A 23,285-nucleotide genomic window follows, 5' to 3' on the forward strand; every position below is an offset into this window, starting at 1 on the left:
CATCCAGAGGGCAAAGACCAGCTCTCCTCATTGGCCGGCGTCCACATCAACACTCCCCTACCAGGCAGCGATGAGGAAGCCCCGCCTACCACCAGCGATGAGGACTTTGAGCCACTGCTGCAGGATAGTACCGTTTGATTGACAGTAAGAAGGACTGATACCACTGTTGGATTGGGCGGCATCTAGTTTGATTGACAGAGAAAGGGACCAACACGGCACGCCATCATTTGTATTGACAAGGAAAGGAAGAGACAGCAACATGTGATTGAACAGCATTGTTTGATTGACAGGGAGGGGGGGGGACTAAACCATCGTCTCATTGGACATTTTGATTGGTGTGGAAGGACCGACAGTGTTGTTTGATTGACGGCGGGAGGGACCAACAGTGTTATTTGATTGACGGGGGTGGGAGATCAACAGTGATATTGGACAGATGGATTTTTTACCTGAGGTAAAGAGAAGTAGAAGAGAGGGGAAGAAGGGGAGTGAGGAGGAAGAGCGAAACGGGACTGGAACCTCAGAACATTGTCAGTGATCATCAGCACTGGTGCACAAACCTCAATTTCTTGCCCTTTTTCCATGGACACTCATTTACTTGTACAAGCTTTCTATTTCCACGTCTTTCCCCCGTTAACCCCCTTTCACCCCATTCTGTTCACCTGAGGTGATGTGTTGCACTGTTTTTCAGAAGTTGTCACTTTCTTTTATCCGATTGGTTTTCTCCTTGTAAGAAGTCGATAGTGGGAGAGATCGACTGGTCCAGAGCAGGGGGTGGTGGTGGAGTAGAGATGACTGGATGTTTTTAAGAGATTGAATCGGGACATGATGATGAATGTTTGCTTGAGTTCAGTTTGCTTCATGTAAACAAATGAACTCTAGAGCAGCGTCCTGGAGTGCGCTGAACACAAGTGTACTCAAGACAGGATTGCTCCCATGTCATGCTCAGGATGGGATTCCTTTCCACTCTGTTCCCACCTTGGGTGATCTTTTAATGGAAAGGAATCCCAAACCTGAACATGACATAAGAGCAAAATGGCCGCCGTGTGAATATGGCCAACGGGAAAAGCTTGCTTCAAAACATGCTCATCTTGTGCTCATCTTAGCCGGTCAACGTTGCACTTTTACATACAACCGATAACGGCATCTTAAGTATATCAAGCTGATTATAATATGAAATTCTCACCTTTTTTTGAAGCAAAGACTGTTTTATGATTACCTCCGGTTTAGAAGAACAGCCCCACCTAGTGGAGCTAGAGGACCACTGTTATGACAGTATTAACATGTATACTTTAAGACCCCAGGATAAGAGGTTTGTCTTGGGCTGAGAACCATTACAAACCTCTGGCCCAAGACGTAGGGAGCTTAGCTGAAATGAGTCGTTAGATGATTTGATTGAATGTGATAATGAAATAATTTGTCCCTTCAAAATGATCAAAGTAATCATTCGTTCTGCTTCTCCTTCCTTCCTTCCTTCCTTCCTTCCTTCCTTCCTTCCTTCCTTCCTTCCTTCCTTCCTTCCTTCCTTCCTTCCTTCCTTCCTTCCTTCGTTCATAGGCTTCTTTGGAAATAGTTCTAGTGCTTCTTGAGTTTTTTAACTATTGTTTAGATTGATATATTTTCTGCTAAACACGGTGACTTTGAAAGATCTCCTCTTTGGCCTCCAGGTCTCTCACACAGGCAGACCTGAAAAGACTTCGAAGGTACAGAGAACGTTTTGGGTTCTATACCTTTAAACTATCATTTAATCTGCAAAATTGTCGATGATTGTTTAGTTAAAAAAATAAGAAAAAGGTGTTTTTATCTTGAAGTATATCATTTTTATAAAACGTATGTATGATGGCATTTTACTTATATCCATTACTGTACAGAAGAAACTTTTCTGCAACACGTTAGCTGAAACGACAGAGATGCAGTTTATAATTTTATCAAGTTTTGTTTTTGTAAATCTTTCTGGAGGATTTTTCTATTCTCTTGAGTATATTTGTTAGCTACATTTTAAGAGTCGATTTGTAATGTGAATTTCCCCAATGTCAGTACCGAGGGCCTTGATACAGTGGCACATTCTTTGAGGCAATGTTGATGCCAATAATATTCCCTTAAGCACTGACAGGACTTGGCCAATAGGACAAAACACTATAAACGCTGATGATATACAGTGTATAATGACTGAAAGTATATTGTAAAATTGCTGTTTTATCAGTATTTATTGTCAAAATGCCCATCTACATTGCCTGAAAATATTGCCGGTAGCCTCTATCATGGCCTTAAAAAGGAGGAAGAAAACAGATTTACCAGATACCAGTCACATTTTCTCACCGTCTACCTCAGCTTTGAAATGGTTTATTTTTTAAGTCAAACTCATACCGGATTTACCCACTGCATCGTTGTTTGTTCATCATGTTTCAAATGAACACACTTATACTTGAAGCCTAAGAAAGAGAAAATATAGAAAGAAATATATATATAGAGAGATATATATAGTAAGAATATACAGAGGTTTTCAGAATTATAAGAATGGCACAGTTTGTACATATTCCTCTGCAACAAATGGATATGGATATGTTTCTATTTCTTGTTTTATATGTATATGTATATGACTGTGGTAGCTTTGTCGTGATGATGAGGTGCTCGAGGCAGCAGCGAACTGCTGAGTGGGGGTGTGTATGTAATGTTAGCAAAAATACTAACTTTGTGTTGCAACAACTTTTTTAAATGAGGGCAACATGTTATATCTGTGACATATTTTGTGTTTCATATGGTCAATACTGAACATACCATGTTGAAAGGTTTTATAAAATTATTGTTTGTAATTATACAGAAATGATATGTCATGCATCATAAGCTTGGGTCGACCACGTTGTATTTGATTATGAAGTTGAAGCAAATGATTTACCCAATTTATTTCCGCCGGGTGCTCGCATTACTTTTTACAGTGTGTTTGAAGAATATGTTATTCACAGCGATGGAATTTTATGATTTTGGACAGTAGCCTCCACCTGGCAGCGCTATATGGTCCCCAAATTCTTGACCCAGTAGAAGACAAGACGGGACTGGAAGATTCCAGCCGCGCGTTAGAAGGACGGTGAAGTGTCCATCGGTAGTTGTCCAAGAGTGGCGTTAAGTCTCTTTGCTCAGTGCACTCGGATCTGACTGACGAGGTGCGTGAGAACAGCTGTCCCTTTGTAGCATCTTGATTCAAGCGCTAGCGCGGACCATCACAACGTGTCGTGGTATTTGTGCAAGTTTCCAAAATGTTCTTGTTTTTACCCCAGAAAAGATCTATCGACGGGATGAAGGAGATGGAGCGGTCCACTGATGAAAGTGTTAATTATTCGTTACGATGATTCAATGAAGCAAAGATAGAGATATGACAGCATATAGGGAGATATGACAGCATAGAGGGAACGAACCTGTATGAAAAAGCGCAACAGGGAAGGATTCACCAGATCACAGACACCGTTTTTAGGCCTTTATTTCTGGCACATAATAAAGACACAAGCTAATGCAGTAGCATCGAAACGTTGGCTTGTGTCTTTGTTATGCACCAGAAACAAAGGTCCTGCTCGCTCCTGTGAATCCTTCCCTGGGTTGCTGCTATGTCCTCCTGCTCCTGAGGGCCACCAGACTGAGGTGGAATACTCCTTATGAAACAGTATTTTATTACTACCATGATGGTAGTGACTGTTTGGATTTATTGTCGGCTGGATTAACATAGGCACCAATGGTCTTTTTTTTTTTAACTCTTTGTGGCACAAATCTCTCTACCAAACGGGGAGAGATCACATGGAATCTGGTTTGAACTGCCGTTAAAAGATTGGATCTGAGCTACAGAGAGTTAGAAGTCAGATCTTTAAAAATCTTGTTTGTAAATGCAGTCATTACCTTCGGCATGTAAGAGTGGGAAATGAATTATATGTATGATTGTTTACGAATATGATAATGGTGAATCTGGAGACATTGTGCATTGTAATGTATCGTTAAAAATGCAGCCAAACTTTAGATAGAATTTTCTCTGCTCTGAGACTTGAGGTTTAACTAGATTAAAATAAGCATATGTTCTTAAAATCTTTTCATACATTACATTATGTACTTTCACAATCTGGAAAAATCTGGAAAATGACGATGGAGACATGTGGTCACAATCGCTGGTCGCGGTCACATATATGTATGAAAATGTGAAATTCTCAATCAGAAAATGGTCTTAAAGAGTTAAAGATGAATGACTTGCATCCCCTGAGGAAACATTTGCTTTGTTTTGTCTTTTTTACACAAATGCCATTCGGTTATCTTTTACACCTACTTCATAATTCTGTTAGTAGATACAGTGATAACATTGAAGCCGAGGCCATTCGGCAAGGTGACTGCAGTGACACTGGGTGCTGCGCAGGAGCGGAACATTCGAATTTTGGGCACTTTATTTTGTCTGCCATTAACTCCCATTACAAGTGAGTGAGGAGGACGGTTTTCCACTAGTCCGGTCTGAAATGACACACTAAGGGCTGGTTGGCAAAAAAGAAAATGTCAACATCCCTGATTTTGCATCATTGTACACATACTACAATATACAATGTGCCTACCCTATGTAAACAACATATTGATTTTGAAGCAGAGAAAATGACATGTGTAAATAATGGACATGGATGTCTTGTCTTTGACATGAAGAGATGTACATGGGCTTTATTGTATATACACCTCTTATCGTCTTGTCTGGAAATATGAACAAGTTGTTGACATTGCTAATAAAAGTAAAAAAGAAATGTGCAGGTTTGACCGTGCTTTCTTTCCAAAGGTGTAGAGGAAGGTGAGTAGGGTCAATGTGAGATCTTTTTATAGATTAGATTAGATTAAAATGTAGGGACTACAACTGAAAACTAGCAACCCTGCTAATGTTGGCATATTTACAGTTTTTAATTTGTATTCATTTATAAATGTATAACTGTTGATTGATATGCACTCCCTGATCAAATTAACTGAGTAAACTATTGTCATCATACAGCACAAGTACAGTACAACAAAAATAAGTTTGGCATCCAACAAGAGTGCAAATGTAACAGTAAAGTGCAATAGTAATATACAATGTACAGGTGATTAAACTGGGTATAAAATATATAAATTAGTACTACTGGGTGTAGTGCTAATCAGATGTATGTACAGAGTTGTAATATTAATTAATATACAGTGATACAGGTATAAATACAGTATGTAGTAGTCATACTGGCCTGCAGCGTAACTAGTAAGAGTAGGTAAGGGATATGTACATATAATATCTACAGACATGTAACAAGGCTTATATGCAGGTATGTACAGACAGATGTGTATATATATATATATGGTAAGAATAAATATATATATATACGGTATATACAGCATTATTGTACATGCTATCATACAGAGTTATACTGAGTCTGCTTGACTTGGAGCAGAGGTTCCTTGTAGCTCCTCCCAAATGGGAAGAGGACAAACAGTCCATGATTGGGATAAGAGCAGTGCCTTCCTCAGACACTGTTTATGATGAATAGACTCAATTGCAGGGAGTGATGTACCGGTGATGCTTTCCGGTCTGAGACAGTGCAGTTGCCAAGGTCATACCAGACTGTGACGCAGTTGGTGAGTCTGCTTTCTACTTCTAGCCAACAGGAACCTCCTTCTGAATGAGTTGTTAATACACCGTCTAAGCCGAAGGACATTAGTCATTCTTTAAGTATTAGTTTATGATTGCTGACATGTCTTTTTGTTTGTTGTGTATTATTTATGCTATTAGCTTTTTGATGCTTCCAATCACAGGCATGATAACCATGCTTCCAGCATGTCTCCTCCTATTAGATTAGATTCTTGTACCGGATCTCCTCTCTGGTAAACAAGAATACCCTGAAGACTCTGGCAGGAGCACTCATTCAAGGGTACTACGACTATGCCTGCACCTCATGGTACCAAAGCAACTCAAAGGCGCTAAAAACAAGATTACAAACATCACAAAACAAACTGGTCAGACTACTACTTGACCTTACTCCTAGAACCCACCTCACCCCTGCCCACTTTGACTACCTAGGATAGCTTAGAGTATACGACAGCAACTTGCAATGGGCCTGGTCTACAAAATACACTATACAACTAAGGTACCCATGTACATGTCAAGATACTTCCCAAAGGTCAGTGAATACCATTCACCATTATGATCAATTGAAAATGGGGGACCCTGATGTAAACAAGACGAAAGTCTTTCTCTGGTCTGCATCCCCTTAACAATTGTATGTATTGAGCTGTACTGTACTGTACCCATTCTGCAATCTGTTAATAAAATGTTCATTCATTCATTCATTCATTCATTCATTATACATTTTAAAGTTTGACATTTTTTTTACCTCTATTTAGTTATAATGTGGTCGTTCTGTTTCTTAAACATCCTCATCTACTCTCCTCCCCCTTCCTCCTCCTCCTCACCGTCTTTATTATTATAATCTATCCTCTCCTTTCCTCTAGAATCGATGTTCTATCTGTTGGGATGTTTTTACTGACCCTGTTTCCACCCCACGTGGACACAACTTCTGCAAACTTTGTATCACAAGGCACTGGGCCAGCTGTGTTAAGTTGTGAAACTTGAAAAAAATTGCGTGGCCTACTATAGGTAGTTCTTTTATTTTTTTTCCTGAGAAAATATTTTAAGCAAAATGTCCATCCCTATTCTGCATCATAGTAAAGAGGATGATGATTACTATGTACCAACTTTAATTTTGAAGCAGTGAAAATTATGTAAATGGTGTACATTCATGTCTGTCACATTGGCTACATGTTGTTTTGTTTCTATACTATCTGTCCCTGTCTTATATTGGTAAATTAAAAACGTGTGATTTATTGAGCATCACCATCCTTTTCTTCTGTAATGCAGGGGAGGTGGTCACACTGATAGTCTGCCTCCCTTTGTCAATGGTAATTTGGTTTAAACGTGAGTATATTCTTTATGCCCAGAGAAAAGGTGGGTACACCTGAATACTAACTGCTTAAATTGTCTTATTTACTCAAAAACACCCCATTTTCATGTAGCTTGCGTCTCTGATACTAGGCTGCATACTAGTATGAACTATGATATACATTTCAATCAACCTCACCCCTGCCCACTTTGACAACCTAGGATGGCTCTGACAGAGTACAGCAACTTGCAATGGGCCTGGTCTACAAGATACACTACACGACCAAGGTACCCATGTACATGTCAAAATACTTCCCAAAGGTCAGTGAATACCACGATCACAACACCAGAGGGAGCTCCACAAATCATGTTAAACCCAGATTTGGCTCAAACAAGGGACTAAACACGTTTCGCAATTATGCCACATCAATGTGGAACGCCCTACCCAAAGCTGTAAAGGAATGTGAATCACTACCCACTTTCAAAAACACTCTCAAAAAACACCTACGGGAGACTGCAATTCGAAACTGGCCCCTGTAAATGTCCTAACACAACCCCCTCCAATGTACAGTAAATTACCAAGTATGGTCTTGTCAATATTCCAATGTACAGTTTTGTTTGTATAGTTGTACAGTGCCCCCCTTTCTCTGGTCTGCATCCCCTTAACAATTGTATGTATTGAGCTGTACTGTACTGTACCCATTCTGCAATCTGTTAATAAAGTTTTCAATCAATCAATCAATAGGCTACCGTTTAAAAATTTAGGTAGGCTAAACCCTATTTTACAAATAAAGATTGAGATTTCGGTGGGTTATCATCACATGACATGAGCTGTACTGTATTGTACCCATTCTGCAATCTGTTAATACAATTTTCAAACATCTATGGGACAGTGTAAGCACAAAACATATTGCTTTGTTTTGAAGCCCTCCCTTGTTTTAAAAATAATAAATCCAGATAAACGTAAAATAGAACGAGTGTTCTTGACTTAGAGGAACACTATACTGTGTACAGTGCACTCATACCTGTCTTTATACTCTCTATGCTACTTTTGCATCCCCATTGGTCAACACCTTCCTATCTTGAAAACATCCCTCTACAACGACCTCTAGCGGGCAATGTGGATTGTTATTCACGAATCAACCAATCACGGTCCGCGTGCCGGGTCATGTGATCGTTTCGCTCTCAACTGTAAACCTGCAATGGAGGCCACTTCCCTTTCCCTTGTATCTGAGCGACATTGGACCGAGGATAAAGAACGTGTACTCATAGCATTTTACTCTAGTAAGTCAAAACATTTAAGAACACATTTCTGGTAATTTATGATATTAATATAACGGCTCGTAGATAGACACTGCAACATTTACGGCAACAGTTGCACCAAATTGCATGCCGACCGCAATGGGCAATGGCGTTACCAACACGGCAATGAGACATGGAGAGACATCTTTGAGAGAGATACTAGCAACTCGTATCTCTCAACGCCTGAAAAACTGTGATAATATAAAATAATAGTTCGTCAACGCAACTTATATTTATCTAATTAGTTGCCAACTGTTGAGCCAAGTTAAGTGTCTTCATCAACGATTGTTGTTGCTATGGTGAAGGAGGAGTTTACGCGACCACGCCCCCGAAATGTGTGTGTACTTGACATGCATGATGATCACACTGTTGTGAACCTGCTACACAAATAAATAGGCTACTGTTAACTTTGCAATAGAGAAACACTGACTGACTGGCATTAAAAGCGGGCACCTCTCAGAAATACTGTAATTCCAAACAGTCAAATGTGTAAATATTTAAGTACCAGCCAAGTCAGATGTTACACACCTTGCACGGAATGTTTGTGTAGTTGTCTCTCTTCCAACATGGCTGCCTGTAACTACTTTCAAAAGAAAAGGCCTAGTTTCTGTGCAGTGATAGGTAGGTAAAACACTGCTAAAGCATATTACTGTTCAACTGTGACTTGTTTACAAGATGCAGTCATAAGACACCAAATCATAACATTTTTGTTGATATATTTCTCATATATCAAAACAAGGCAACCGGACTCCCGGAGTCAGCATTGCCTGCGGCTTGGGCCGATCGTCATACTAACTCGTTTGGCTGAGTTAGCGGGAGGGAAGTCGTGGGTGGTAATCTGGCATTGTGGACAGCGACACCTACAGGTCAGGTCTGGGCGCCTGCTCAGCGAAAGGCAGGAAGTGGTGAAAGCAGCGTGACCTCCCACGCGTTACACTTCACCAATGAGAGTCCTCGCTGCCAGGTGAAAAGAGAGCCGCTGGCTGTCTCCGCATGTGTCGGAGGAAGCATGTGGTAGACTTCAGGGTTCCCTTGTACTGACCAGTAGGGGGAACATGCGCACAATGACCAGGTAGGGGAGGGGGGGAATTGGCATAACGACTAAATTGGGATGGGAGGAAAAGCATAGAAAATCAGGCAGAGAAAAAGAGGATAAAGAAAAACAAAAAACAAGGCAACCGTTATCTCTTCCATTGCCATGTACAGAACAATAGTTGCTATGCTACAGGCAGCCATGTTGGAGGAAAAACATTCTGTGCACGGCCTCTATTGTAACACAAGCATGTATTAATCTTCCAAAATGTTCAATTCAATGCAGTTAGGGTTCTTGTTGAATGTACCATCAAGAAATTAACAACAGTGTGCAATTAATAGAACAGGGCTATAGCATTGCAATACTTAATATTTAGTTTATCATGCATGATGCCCATATTTAAAATCACTCAAAGGTTCTCCCCATACTGTGTAAATAGTTTAACTGAACTACCTTGTAAGATCTCCAAACAGTAAAACCATAATTGATCTCCTCATGATGAGTGTCATTTCACGTCAATAAGGAAACTCCAGCAGGACCTTTGACACACAATTCTGTGGAGAAACCCTGTTGTGTCAATATTGTAAAAATATTTAGATAAATATTGACTAGTATATGCACGACCAATATACTGTCAGACAATTAGTTTTTGGTTTAATATTTGGCCAATATTAGAATGGCATTATTGTGACGTATTTACTGGGTACTTGTGTTAATACTAGAGGTATGTCGAAAGATGATACACTTAGGACACAATTCGATATAATACTGGGTCCACGATTCAATATTATTGTCACAATGTTTTGACCTGAATTAAAAACCTGAATTTGGGGGATTTATGACTGGAAAATAATATGTTATTATTTTATTTTAAAGGTAGAATACCCGCTTGGTATTGCACTTTGTTTACATGTTTCGTTTTGGTCTGATGTGTGGGTTGGAGTCGAGTGGGGATAGGGGAGGGGTTGCTATTGCTGGCCACACCTCAGGCTCTGCCACGAGAGATCTGGAGACATTCACAATATATAGTGACTTGTTTACATAGCTAGATTAGCTACCATTATATTGTTGCTATATATAGGCTATATATATTATATATAGTTATAGTTACTGTACGGTGTGAATGTCTTGTTCTGTTGTAGTAACATGGGGGCGACAGTGGCTCGGGAGGTAGAGCAGTCGTCTGGTAATGCAGAGTTTCCCGGTTCGATTCCCGCTTCTCCCGGGCAGCGTTTCGAAGTGTCCTTGAGCAAGACACTTTAACCCCTAATTGCTCCCGATGAGCAGGTTGGCACCTCGCATGGTTGCCTCCACCGTCTGTGTGTAAATGTGTGAGTGAATGTGGCGGCTACGTGGCGTAGTGGGCAAGGCGCTCGCCACGAAATGCTGGAGACGCCATGGGCTTGCCTGTTCGAGCCCAGCGCTCCACATTTGCTTTCAGTTTAGCTGGTCGTCCGTACTAATTCACATTGGCCGTATTAGGGGGTGAGAAACTGATGGGTGGGGATCGGGCGTTGTGGACAGCGACTCCTACAGGTCGGTTGGTGCGCCTGCGCCCTGCGCAGTAGAATCAGGAAGTGTCAGGGGCAGCGTGAGCCTCCCACGCGTTACTCCTCGCCACTGAGAGATCGAGCTGCGCAGGTGAAAAGATGCGACTGCTGTTACCTCAAGTACCGGAGGGGGCTTGTGCTATGTATGACTTAGTCCACATTGCAGCCGGCTTGTGGGAGGCAAGAAACAGCGTCCGTGACAGGGGAGGGTTGAATTGGATGATACGAAATTGGGATGGGAGAAAATATAGAAAATGGGAGAAAAAAGTGGATCAAAAAAAGAAATGTGTGAGTGAATGTGTCAAATGTGAGGAACAAATTGTAAAGTGCTTTGGATAAAAGCGCTATATATTATGCAGTCCATTTACCATTTATAACATGTTATAGCTTAAACCTGCAGACGGTAACAATTTGTTTTATAAAAAAGTTGTCACCAATAAGTAGGGTAATGTGAAACAGTTTCAGTAACCACCATAGCCCATACTTGATGGACCTATCTCAAACCTGCCCTCTTTTCTTGATCCTCCATTCACAACTGTTGCTTCCCTCAAAGCGGGTTTGAGATAGGTCCGTTGTTTTTCATGTAATACTGTATATTCTCAGACAAGACTGAACGTGTCAGTGTTGGAAAGGGTGTATTTGTGTGCATGTGACCACGATTGTGGATCACCCACCCCCTTGCAACTTTTCCAGATCTGGCCCAGTCTTTATCACACAATTAACAAAAGGTTTTCGATATCGGTGTCAGCTTCACAAAACCATATTGGTGCATCCCTGATATTGAGAGATAATATTGGTGTCCTGATTTGTCTCGACCCTACTGATGACACCTTGCGCTTTGCATTCTGTTTCAAAGAACACAGCTGTTTGTGGAACCACAGGTCTGAGATCTACAGGGACCGCCAGCTGAGATGGAAAACGTTGGAACACCTGAGAATCCTTTTGTCTGCACACCCGCCAACAGTGCCTTTCACAGGTGAGTATTCTTCCCAAATCACAAACCTACGTGTTTGTGAAACGGGCACAGCCTGCTTGTCAACCTGCTTCAAAGTCCTCCTTCAACTGTATCAACAATGGGAATTTTGTCAAAACATATGACGGGGAAAGTTGAGTGAGTGTATTAATTCAGGAACTTTCAGTGCACGGACTATGCTTGCCTGTTGTACAGTATGCTCATTCTCGTTCCAGCATCTGTTTCAAGTTCATTTGAAACAAGGCGGCTGAGTGGCACAGTGGGCAAGGCACTCGCCACTAACGCAGGAGATGCTGGTATCGAGCCCAGCTCTCGGCGTTGCTACCGACTTGGCCGGCCGTCATACTAAGACAATTGGCAGTGTTAGAGGGTGGGAAAGCCGGTGGGGATTGGACATTGTGGACAGCGACTCCTACAGGTCGGTTGGGTGACGCAGATACGGCGGAAACAGGAAGTATCGGGGGCAGCGTGAGCCTCCCATGCGTTACTCCTCGCCACTGAGAGTTCGAGCTGTTGCGGTGAAAAGATGCGACAGGCTGCCTCCTCGTGTACCGGAGGGGACACGTGATGCAAGGCTTCTATCCTCACTACAGCCGACCAGTGGGAGGCATAGTCTATTAAAGAAACTTGAAACTTGAAACTTGAGTCTAGCAACGTTCAAGACAGGGGAGGGACGAATTGGAAATACGAAATTGGGATGGGAGAAAAATAGAAAAATGGGAAGAAAAAGTGGACAAAAAAAAAAGTTCATTTGAAACAGATGCTGTTTTTCTTTTCTTCTTGCAAATAATATGGGTTCACAGGGAAAGATATGTGTAACAACTAGGGGTGTAACGGTACACAGAAGCCACGGTTCGGTACGTTTTGAGGTCACAGTTCAGTACAGGAAAAAAGCAAATGTATAAGGCTAGGTTTCTTTTCATTTATTTTGAACAGACAGTAGTACAAGTTATACTTAGTTCCACCGAGGTTTGCCGTGGTAGTCTGTGATACCGGTGTTACTCAGTGTTCAGGCATCCACTAAGTAAATGGCTTGCCCACCTCGTTTCACTTTCACTTCTAGTGAATAGAAGATTTAAGAGTAGATTTAACTAACGTGAAGCAGAGAAAGAAGACTCCAGAGATTAGATGACATGTTACACAACAATGGCAGAGGATTAACAGTATCAATATGGGCGGCTAGGTGGTGTAGTGGGCAAGGCGCTCGCTGGGTTCGAATCCAGCTCTCGGCGTTGCTATCAGCTTGGCTGGTCGTTCATACTAACACAATTGGCAGTGTTAGGGGTGGGAAAGCTGATGGGTGGGTCCTGGGCGTTGTGGACAGCGACCCCTACAGTTCGGTCGGGGCGCCTGCACAGCGAGGGTAGGATCTGGAGGGAGGTACTGTGACCTTCCACATGTTACACTCTCCCGGTGAGAATCTGCGCTGCCAGGCTGGCTGCCGGCTGGCTGCACATGCGTCGGAGGAAAGCATGTGACAGTCTCCGGCCTCTCGGACCAACAGTAGGGGGGAGTGCGCAACAACCAGGAAGGGGGTTGGGAATTGGCATAACGACTAACAGTGGGATGGGAGAAAAATCGGAAAAAGGAGGGGGGAAAAGATAATAAAAAAAAAACAGTATCAATATTTCGGATTTGAACACCACAGAAGCTCGACGGGAGAGGAGCTCAGAGGACTAGAACAGCAAAAGTGTTTGCACGTTTGTCTTTTTTTCTAGGATCAGCTGTGAGGGAAAGTCGGAGGAAGAAAGTTTGACCCTGCTGTGTTACAAATGTATCATTCATTCATGGTTTTGTTTCAGGGACATCTGTAGTAAAGGGGAGGAGAGGAGAAACAGCCCAGTGTAGAGTGCATGGTTGTTAAGTGGAGATTTATTTATAATCTGAATTTGGCAATACAAGCTTAATATTCAACGTTAAAGATCAAAGTAAGCCTCTACAGACATTGAGCATCTTTTTGTAAAATGTGCAACCCTAGTTCCACCTAGTGTCGTATAGTCCCCCCTGAGACGTATTCAACTCTAGTTCCACCTAGTGTCGTATAGTCCCCCCTGAGACGTATTCAACCCTAGTTTCACCTAGTGTCGTATAGTCCCCCCTGAGACGTATTCAACCCTAGTTTCACCTAGTGTCGTATAGTCCCCCCTGAGACATATTCGTTGCATGACACGCGGGACGAATACACGTACTGTTCCACCCCTAGTAGCAACTGGTTCCTGCCTCTGAAACAGCAACTGGTTCCTGCCTCTGAAACAGCAACTGGTTCCCGCCCTATGAAACAGGCACTCTGGTTCCTGCCCTCTGAAACAGGCACTCTGGTTCCTGCCCTTTGAAACAGACACTCTGGTTCCCGCCCTATGAAACAGGCACTCTAGTTCCCGCCCTCTGAAACAGGCACTCTGGTTCCTGCCCTCTGAAACAGGCACTCTGGTTCCTGCCCTCTGAAACAGGCACTCTGGTTCCTGCCCTCTGAAACAGGCACTCTGGTTCCTGCCTCTGAAACAGGCACTCTGGTTCCTGCCTCTGAAACAGGCACTCTGGTTCCTGCCCTCTGAAACAGGCACTCTGGTTCCTGCCTCTGAAACAGGCACTCTGGTTCCCGCCCTCTGAAACAGGCACTCTGGTTCCTGCCTCTGAAACAGGCACTCTGGTTCCTGCCTCTGAAACAGGCACTCTGGTTCCTGCCCTCTGAAACAGGCACTCTGGTTCCCGCCCTCTGAAACAGGGACTCTGGTTCCCGCCCTCTGAAACTGGCACTCTGGTTCCCGCCCTCTGAAACAGGCACTCTGGTTCCTGCCTCTGAAACAGGCACTCAGCTGCTTCCCTTTCCCAGCTAGAAATGTGAAACCTTTTATTTGATTGAGATTGTGACTAGTGGAGCAAATACAAAAATCACGTTTAGAGATAAAGCATTTTTCAGGGGAGCTCAGAATATTAGCTATGATGTCACTGGAGGAGGACTGTGTTTCTACAATATGTGGTCCAGCGTTTCTATCGTAGCAAGTAACCCAAGAAATGGTCTCCTGGCCTAATCTCTGAGTCTCCGGGAAATCCATACGTGAAACGGTGTAGGCCGGTGAGCTGGCATACATATAGAAACCATAATAATGTTGTTTTGTTTTGTTTTGTTTGTAAGTCGAAGACCTCAAGAACAAATTCAAGAATCTTCGGACAACATTCCAACGTCAATACAAGCTGGTGAACGCGAACAGAACCTGCAGGGCTGAGGAGGCCTTCGTGTCGCAGTGGAAGCACTACCTCCAGCTCCTGTTCCTGAGTGACTGCTGGGAGCAGGATGACAGCCCAGAAGACCTCCAGCCACCAGTTTCACAGGAGGAGCCCGTCAAACTGGAAACCCAAGTCCTCCTTCCCCCACTCATTCTCTCCTTCCAACCCCCTGCCTCCTCCAATACTGCTGCTGCTGCTGCTTCCTCCTCCTCCTCTTCCTCCTCCTCCTCCTCCAGCGCTGTAGCTCGATGTTTCTGGATAGAGGAGAAAGAGCGCGTATTGATATCATTCTATTCTGGTGAGTGGAATTATAAAAGTGCCTCTATGGACCCATGACGTGCAATTTTGTGTCCACCGCCCCTGAGTATTCGGTTACATTTAATTCGGGATGCAAAATAGTGAAGAGAAAGCAATCGGTAGAGCACCACACTCGACACTCCACTGCCCTGAGTCCTCAGCAATAAACCCGCCAAGTGTCACTGTGAAGTCGATCGGATGTATGGCTCTCGAGAAAATCGAAGGCTCCTTAAATTTCTGTTAGATACTGTATAAAACGCTAACTTACAGCACATCTAATTTAACAGAGCCTTAGGAAAACATAATATGTTAGTGCCAAAAATAATGGATTTCAGGATCCATTGTCAAAATTATCAGAGGGCAAGTGGGCAGTGTTTTGGAAAACTGCAGCAGTTAGAGGGAACAGTAATATTTACATTATTTACATAAAATACGGCCTGTAGAGCTTGGAATCATATTGCTTTTAAACAGCGCTCTGTCTTGTCTGTGTCACAGAGCACAGCTGTTTGTGGAACAAGAAGTCAGAGAACCACAATAACCGCCAGCTAAGACAGAGAACACTGGAGATCCTCAGGGTTGAGTTGTCTGAACAACAACCAGTGCCTTTCACAGGTAAGTTTCAAATCTTCACAATAACGGCGCAAAAAGGATATATCGTTGGATGTTTGTTTGCATCTCCAGCTACCTCTCTCTAGCTACCTTGCACGGAATGTTTGTGTAGTTCTCTCTGTCTTCCAACATGGCTGCCTGTAACATAGCAACCATTGTTGTGTACATGGCAATGGAATAGACAACGGTTGCTATGTGTTGCTATATGAAAAATATTTCAACGAAAACATAATCATTTGGTGTTTTATTATTGGATCTTGTAAAGAATCACAGTAGAACAGTAATATCGTGCTTTTCCAGTGTTTTACCTACTTGACCACTGCACAGAGAATTAGGCATTTTCTTTTGAAAGTGGTTACCAATGGTTACAGGCAGCCATACTGGAAGAAAGAGAACTACACAAACATTATGTATAAGGTCTCTGTGTGTTACGCCTTGCTTGGTGGTTTATGGAATGTTTGAATAATGGGTGGGTCTACAAGATTAGTGAATGTTAATGTTAGGTGCCTCAACACGGATGCTATGGAGGACATTGCTTCTGTGTTGGAGGACTTTCTAGTAGGGATGGGACAGAATATTCGAACATTCGAATAGTCGTTTCTGTTATTAAGATCGATTTCATTTATTTTTTCATATTTAGAGGCAGCCTAATTTTCATAGCCTAATTGATCAAAAAGATGCATTCTGTTTGTTTATTAAAGCCGCTTTATAGGCCAATGCAATGCTGTTATTATAGGCTACGATGGTGAATGGTGTCATTTATTGTCGGTCAGCTGATAAAAAATTAAATAAAAAAGAATTAATATAATTTTTCTTTTTATATACATTTGGGGGGGGGGGGGGGGGGGATATTCGATATTATGAAACACGAATTTTCTAATAGCACTTTTGCTAGAAAATCCCATCCCTACTTTCTAGTTCTTTAGAAGGCACAACAATATGCCGTACATACAACCTGGTCGAACTGCATCTACCTTTTCCGGTGTATTGGCCACATTCAAACCGTTTTTAACCGGCACCAGGTGTTCACACGTGTATTCCTGGTTTATGTTGCAGTGGAGGACATAAAGAACAAATTCAAGAACCTACGTACAGTTTTTCAGCGCGAGTACAAGGCGGTGAGCGTTAGCAAAGTGTCTGGAGCCGACAAGGTCTATGTGCCACAGTGGAAGCATTACCAGCAGCTGATGTTCCTGTGCGAGTCCTGTGAAGACGACGATATCTCCGACGACCTCCAGTTCCCGGTTCCCCAGGAGGGGAGACTTGAACAGGGGAACCATGTCCCTGGGCTCACCTTCCATTACTCTCCATTCACCGCCACTCAGACGGACAACAAGCTCGGTATCGCTGCTGCTGTGCGTTGCCAGGTCCCTTCCTCTCTGACTCTAGAAGGTCTTAAACCTCCCCCAGCCTTCCCTCCTTTCCCCTCCACTCAGACAGACACCAAACCCGTTGCCGTCGCTGAGTGCCAAATCCCTCGATCCCCGGCCTCATCCGCTTCCCTCCACAACCATTCCTCTTCCCTCCACAACCATTCCTCTTCCCTCCACAACCATTCCTCTTCCCTCCACAACCATTCCTCTTCCCTCCACAACCATTCCGCTTCCCTCCACAACTATTCCGCTCCCCTCCACAACCATTCCGCTCCCCTCCACAACCATTCCGCTCCCCTCCACAACCATTCCGCTTCCCTTCACAACCATTCCGCTCCCCTCCACAACCATTCCGCTCCCCTCCACAACCATTCCGCTCCCCTCCACAACCATTCCGCTTCATCGAGTTCCGCTCAAGCAGATGCCACACTTGCCGACGACGCCCGGTGCTACTGGACAGAGGAGAAAGTGCACAAGCTGATATCATTCTACTCTGGTAAGTGGAAGCATGCATGCTGCGACTACAATATATGTTTTCCCCCAATGGTTAATAATAATAATAATAATTAATTTAATTTATATAGCGCGTCTCAATAACCAGAAGTCGCTGACAATAGACGGGAGCAAAGTAAGAACAAAGAAACGAAAGCAAAGAAACAGCAAAGAAACAAAAACAAAAGGAACATGAGACCATGGGGGGAACAGGGAAGACAGCACGATAGCACAAAAAGACAGGAGACAGACATCAGTCAGGTTGGAGGGGGTTACATGGTTTAAAGCTGCAATAGTCGTTTTCTTTTTTTTTTTTATCTACTTTTTTCTCCTTGTTTTCTATTTTTCTCCCATCCCAATTTCGTGTATCCAATTCTCCCCTCCCCTGTCTTGAACGTTGCTCGACTATGCCCCCCACTGGTTGGTTGTAGAGAGGATAGAAGTTCCCTCCGGCACACGAGGAGGCAGCCTGTCACATCTTTTCGCCTGCCAGTGTGGACTTTCATTGGCGAGGTGTAACACATGGGAGGCTCACACTACCCTCGCCACTTCCTGTCTCTGCTGTGCAGGCGTCTCCCAACCGACCTGTAGGGGTCGCTGTCCACAACGTCCAATCCCCACCCATCGACTTCCACCTGCTGACTCTGCCAAATTAGCCAAAACGACGGCTGGCCCAAGCCGAAAGCAATGCTGAGACTGGGATTCGATACCGGAGTCTCTTGCATTGGTGACGAGCGCAATCTCTGCTACACCACCCAGCCGCCTGCAATAGTCGTTTTCTGACCACTGTATAAACATAACACTGCCTTGTTAGTACAATCTTGTTGTAACTAAGAGTTTCACAGGGACTACAGATGAAATCTAGCCTTCTGGCTAATCCTGGCGTATTTACATTTTAATTTTTTAATATTAATATGCACTGTCCCTTTTGCAAATAAACTTAAACTGAGAAAGAAAAATCTAGATTAATCAACTTCAATATGACAATATGGTCTCCTGATAATTTCCTGGTTGGTGAACAAGGTGACAATGGCCAATAGCTAACATTAAATACTTAACATACAAACACAATACTGTTCTGACAGCACAATATTGATGAAATTAAGAGATTTGCTGAAAAAACGAATATCCATTTAATGCATAGGTTTATCAACTACAGGGATGCTTTCATAGAATGGTTGAAAAATAAGCAGGGCTAAAGCTCGGCCCAGGTTCTGTCAACAAAGAAAATAGATGATGGTATAACAGATTGGCTGCTGGTGGTGCATGGTTGTTTTAGTAGGACACCATGGCTCAATGAGAGGTTTTGAAAATAATTATTGCAGCTTTGATTTAATAAAGAAAATGTAAATGCAAGAAAGAAAATATTTGTGTTTTCCGGGCTTAAGGTGTGAGGGCAGCCCACCACTAGCTAGAGTTGCATGTGCAATAAATAGACGGGAATAGAAGAGCAATTTTTGTGACATCTGAAAAATGTTAGTTTCTTAAAACACATTTAAAGTAATTCTGGCTGTAAATGTTGCCACATGTATGCCTTGCTGTAATTACCAGGTTGGTTGTTGATTCTTAACAAGACACATCCCAAAGTATGCACTATACATCTTCTATTTCAGATAACAGCTGTCTGTGGAACCACAAGTCTGAGAGCTACAGGAACCGCCAACTGAGACTGGCAAGACTGGAGATCCTGAGAAGACAGTTGTCTGAACAACACCCAGTCCCTTTCACAGGTCACTACATTTATAGGTTTCTTGTAGGGATATTATATTGTGCTTCTGTACAATAAACAAAAAAGGAGGCCCAGTTTTTTTTCCAACCTTTATTTATTCTCAAAGAGACATTGAGGTTTATCTTATTTCCAATGCTGTAAAAATTACAGACATATAAAACAGGTCAACTGTAACTCATTCAATGTCAGACCCATTCACAGTTGATATATGCAAATTATAACTCGAGCCCTAGAGAATATAATGAATTTTGTTTTGTTTGCATTAACTCATTGATTGCCACACTGTTTTCCCAAGTTTACTCCCTGGCGCCAGCGTTTCAGACAGTTTTGATGATGTTTGTAGATCCATTATCGTATATTCTATATTATAGCTATGGAGATATACTGTACTAGGGCTCATTTGAAAGGCTTATATTTATACTTTGCAATACCAGTGAGTGCTGGTATTGCAAATGTACTATCAGTGTTGGAAAAGAGCCAGTGTAACCAACACAAGTTAGTCATGCATACCCTGCCTACAGTATGTGTTTTGTATAACCCAAGAATGATTTTTTTACCTGGCCAAGTGCAGGACATTTTAAAATCTCCTTTGCCCCAAATTGTCAAGCATGATGTCCTCTGTTTTTTTTAATCATTTTCTTTTTTCTTTATCATTTAAGGAGTTATGCTCCTATAGATTATGTGATCTTTGCTCTTCAATCTTCAGTTCCCGTGCAAAGCTCGCCCTACTAGGAACGTCACCGTCTCCCTAAACGGCTGCTGATGATTCGCGGCAACGGCCTCTCTTTGTTTCTTTTGCTTCCTGCAGTGGAGGACATCCAGACAAAGTTCAGGAACCTGCGTACGATCTTCCAGCGCGAACACAAGGCGGTGAGCTCCAACAGGACGTGCGGCTCGGAGGACTTCTACGTCCCCCGGTGGAAGCACTACCAGCAGCTGATGTTCCTGTGCGCCTCCTGCGACGATGACGACGACGGCGACGAGGAGAACCCCAGCGAGCTGCGCTTCCCCGGCTCGCCGGAGGAGAGGACCTTCGAGTCGGGCGGCCAGGCCCCCCACCCGGTCTTCGTCTTCTCCCCCTCCGCTCACGTGGACCAAGCGGACACCAAACACTGCGCTGCCGTGGTTCAGTGCCAAGCCCCTCCTCCTCCCCCATCTTCAACTCAGACCGCCTCCGTGCACTCTTCTCTCTCCTCCATCTCTTTCTCTCAGACAGACACTCAGATCCAGAGCCATAAACGGCAGAGACTCGCTGCGGCCCCCACCGCGGAGGTCTTGGACTTCATGAAGACGTTCTATCACAGGCCGATAGAGTCGCCGCACGCGGGGTTCCTGAAGTACGTGGAGGAGTGTCTGAACGAGACGGCGCCGGACAAAGTGAAGAGACTGAAGAAGAAGATCATCGAGACGATCCACAGCGTGTCGGAGGAGTCGTAGCGTTCTTTTATTTATTTATTGACAGGGTTTGTTAACCTTTTTACTTTGGAGTTAAGAGACTGAGATAGACGGCTGGTGAAGACCAGGTTAGATTAGACGGCTTCATGAATCCCCGTGGGGTGAAACTCATCTGCTACCAAATCGACTCATACAGACCATAGACCTGTTCGCCGTATACATCAGACTCAGTGCACGTGTGTGTACAGACTACATACAGACTGCATACAAACTACATACAGACTACATACAGACTACAAACAAATTACATACAGACTACAAATAGACTACATACAGACTACATACAATAAAAACAATATAGGCATTGCAATCACAGTACACAACAAATAAAGAGGCGTTGCCATTATTAAGCGAGAAAACTTTGAATATGAATGGTTTGTATGTAGGCAGAATCGTAGAGTTACGATTCCAGGGTGATAACAATACACTCTTATATGTTAAGACAAATTCATCAGACAACACAGCATGTTTTGGGTCTGAATGTGCTGGGCGGTGTGTAAAAAGTGTAAAAAGCTCAACAGGAGCCTTATGTAGGCTAGCAGACACATCGCTCTTGTACACTTTAGCAATTGTCAACAGATCACATTTCTTGCTATGTTAAAATGTCTCAACAGTGGGACATTAAATACAGTTCTCTACATAGTCCCATTGTCCCACCCAAAGAGAAAAACCAAAAAAATATTAAAAGGGACAAAACTTCCCATCATTTTTGCGAGTAGGACAGAAAAAGACTGGATAAGCCCCCAAATCATATTATGCCCTGTCTAGGGGATACTCAAAGACAACATAATGTGGACCCTCCACTTCCAATTCCCCCAAATCCACATCAAACACCAAAGTAAATAGAAAAATGTATTAATAACAATTAACAATAAAGATGAGAAGGCAAGCTTCAGAGTGGACCAAGGCCAAAATAACAAACTAACTACATTTTAAGTTATCTAATTAAACAGAGTAAAGCAATGATGGGAAAAAAAATACAAGAATCTACACCTAACTTCTTACCAATAACCAGAAAACAATCAGAACGAAGGGCTCCACTCATACAGCTCCTAAACTAACATTACAAAGTTAATAAAAAAAAAACAGGAACGGAAAATGAAACAAAGAGGTTTTGGAAAATGTGAGTGGAGGTTGCTGTCAAAGTTTGCAGGCCAGGTAACGACTATATATGGTCGTAGAAGTGATCGGCGAGCCAATCAGTGGCAGACACCCGGCACAGCAATTACACACATAGAACATAGAACACACATAGTGTAGTAAATACACAATATACTAAATATATACAAACACTTACAACCCAGGGTCATAACACATTTTCAATTAACTTTTTATGTCAATGAACCCATTTCCCCAAGGTGATTAATAAAGACCCATTTGACTATCAAATTGATTTGATAGGGCTCTTAGTAGAAGGACTGATTGCTAAAAAAGTATCTTGTTGTCTAAAACATTGTAATCTGTAAGCTAACTAACTTAAAGAAAATATGCATCATGCCATATTTACACACCTGTAATTGTATATAGACCTGGCTGTAATTGTATATAATTGTATATACACCTGTAAATGTTTAACTGAAGCTTTAAGCCTATACCTATTTTGTATTTGGGTTGAGTTATTCTTTTAATGAAATTAAAAGTTATATGTTAAATGTGTCGTTAACATTCTGAACATTCTAATATCTAACTGTGTTTCTAGTCTGACCAATATTATTTCTATGATATAAATGAACCCGCTTATCCACATTATTTTCCCGAATTGCCACAATACCTATCCCTGCTGGCTGCTGCATGTAATGTTGCCCCTTTATTGATGATGAGATGGAGCTCAAACATATGGGCTCTAGCACATCACTAATTTGAAGCAGTGTACATGTACATGACAAAATACCATGGCCTGGAACATTTTCATCATTTTATAATGAGTTTCCTATACTCTAAACCTCAAGGCTCTCCTCCCACTCTCAGCTGTTTCCCCTTTTCAAGGTAAACTTATCTGCTTTTCCCTTAGAATAGATTTTTAAGCACCGGGTTGGGAATCAAACAAAGTCATAGAATAATTCCAATAGGTCCTGAAATTATTTAGGAGAAATAAGATGTTGTGTTGCCACAGCATTTCAAAGTCCTTACAGTGTAAGCATTATTTAATTTTTCTATTGAAAAGATGGACCTTTTAGAAAATAGTTAAATGTATTTCTTGTATACAGCCACTAGGTGGGGCACTTTAACTACATCTGGTCTCAAATCTCAAATATTCTGGTTTCCACTGCAGTAGGGCCGTTCAAAGCTGCTTGTAAATCCAAGTCAAGTCTCAAGTAATTTAGGCCAAGTCTTAAA

At 42.6% G+C, this 23,285-nt stretch overlaps 2 protein-coding genes across 2 annotated transcripts in view; both read left to right on the forward strand.

Moving 5' to 3' along the window:
* Window positions 1-138, forward strand: part of mfsd14ba (major facilitator superfamily domain containing 14Ba) — a gene marked incomplete at its 3' end in the record, with an annotated part of 30,287 nt that extends 30,149 nt beyond the window's left edge. Inside the window, 1 exon segment of the mRNA XM_084325120.1 lies at window positions 1-138. This exon segment is cut by the window's left edge and continues 117 nt beyond it. Within this exon segment, the coding sequence (XP_084181246.1) occupies window positions 1-138 (138 nt within the window).
* A 7,964-nt stretch (window positions 139-8,102) lies between these two features.
* Window positions 8,103-22,082, forward strand: LOC311236801 (uncharacterized protein). Its single transcript, XM_084324566.1, has 7 exons — window positions 8,103-8,191; window positions 11,649-11,768; window positions 14,902-15,291; window positions 15,786-15,902; window positions 16,956-17,768; window positions 19,378-19,494; window positions 20,302-22,082. The coding sequence occupies exons 1-7, from the start codon at window positions 8,110-8,112 to the stop codon at window positions 20,928-20,930; spliced, it is 2,268 nt and encodes a 755-aa protein (XP_084180692.1). The 5' UTR covers window positions 8,103-8,109; the 3' UTR covers window positions 20,931-22,082.
* Window positions 22,083-23,285: the final 1,203 nt, after the last annotated feature.

This window comes from Notolepis coatsorum (genome assembly GCF_963971535.1).
Source record: "Notolepis coatsorum genome assembly, chromosome: 11".
Taxonomy (NCBI): domain Eukaryota; kingdom Metazoa; phylum Chordata; class Actinopteri; order Aulopiformes; family Paralepididae; genus Notolepis; species Notolepis coatsorum.

Coding starts and splice junctions, on each gene's coding strand:
- LOC311236801 (XM_084324566.1), top strand. CDS start 8,110: ATGGAGGCCACTTCCCTTTCCCTTGTATCTGAGCGACATTGGACCGAG. Junction 8,192..11,648: donor ACTCATAGCATTTTACTCTA/GTAAGTCAAAAC, acceptor TCTGTTTCAAAG/AACACAGCTGTTTGTGGAAC. Junction 19,495..20,301: donor ACACCCAGTCCCTTTCACAG/GTCACTACATTT, acceptor TGCTTCCTGCAG/TGGAGGACATCCAGACAAAG.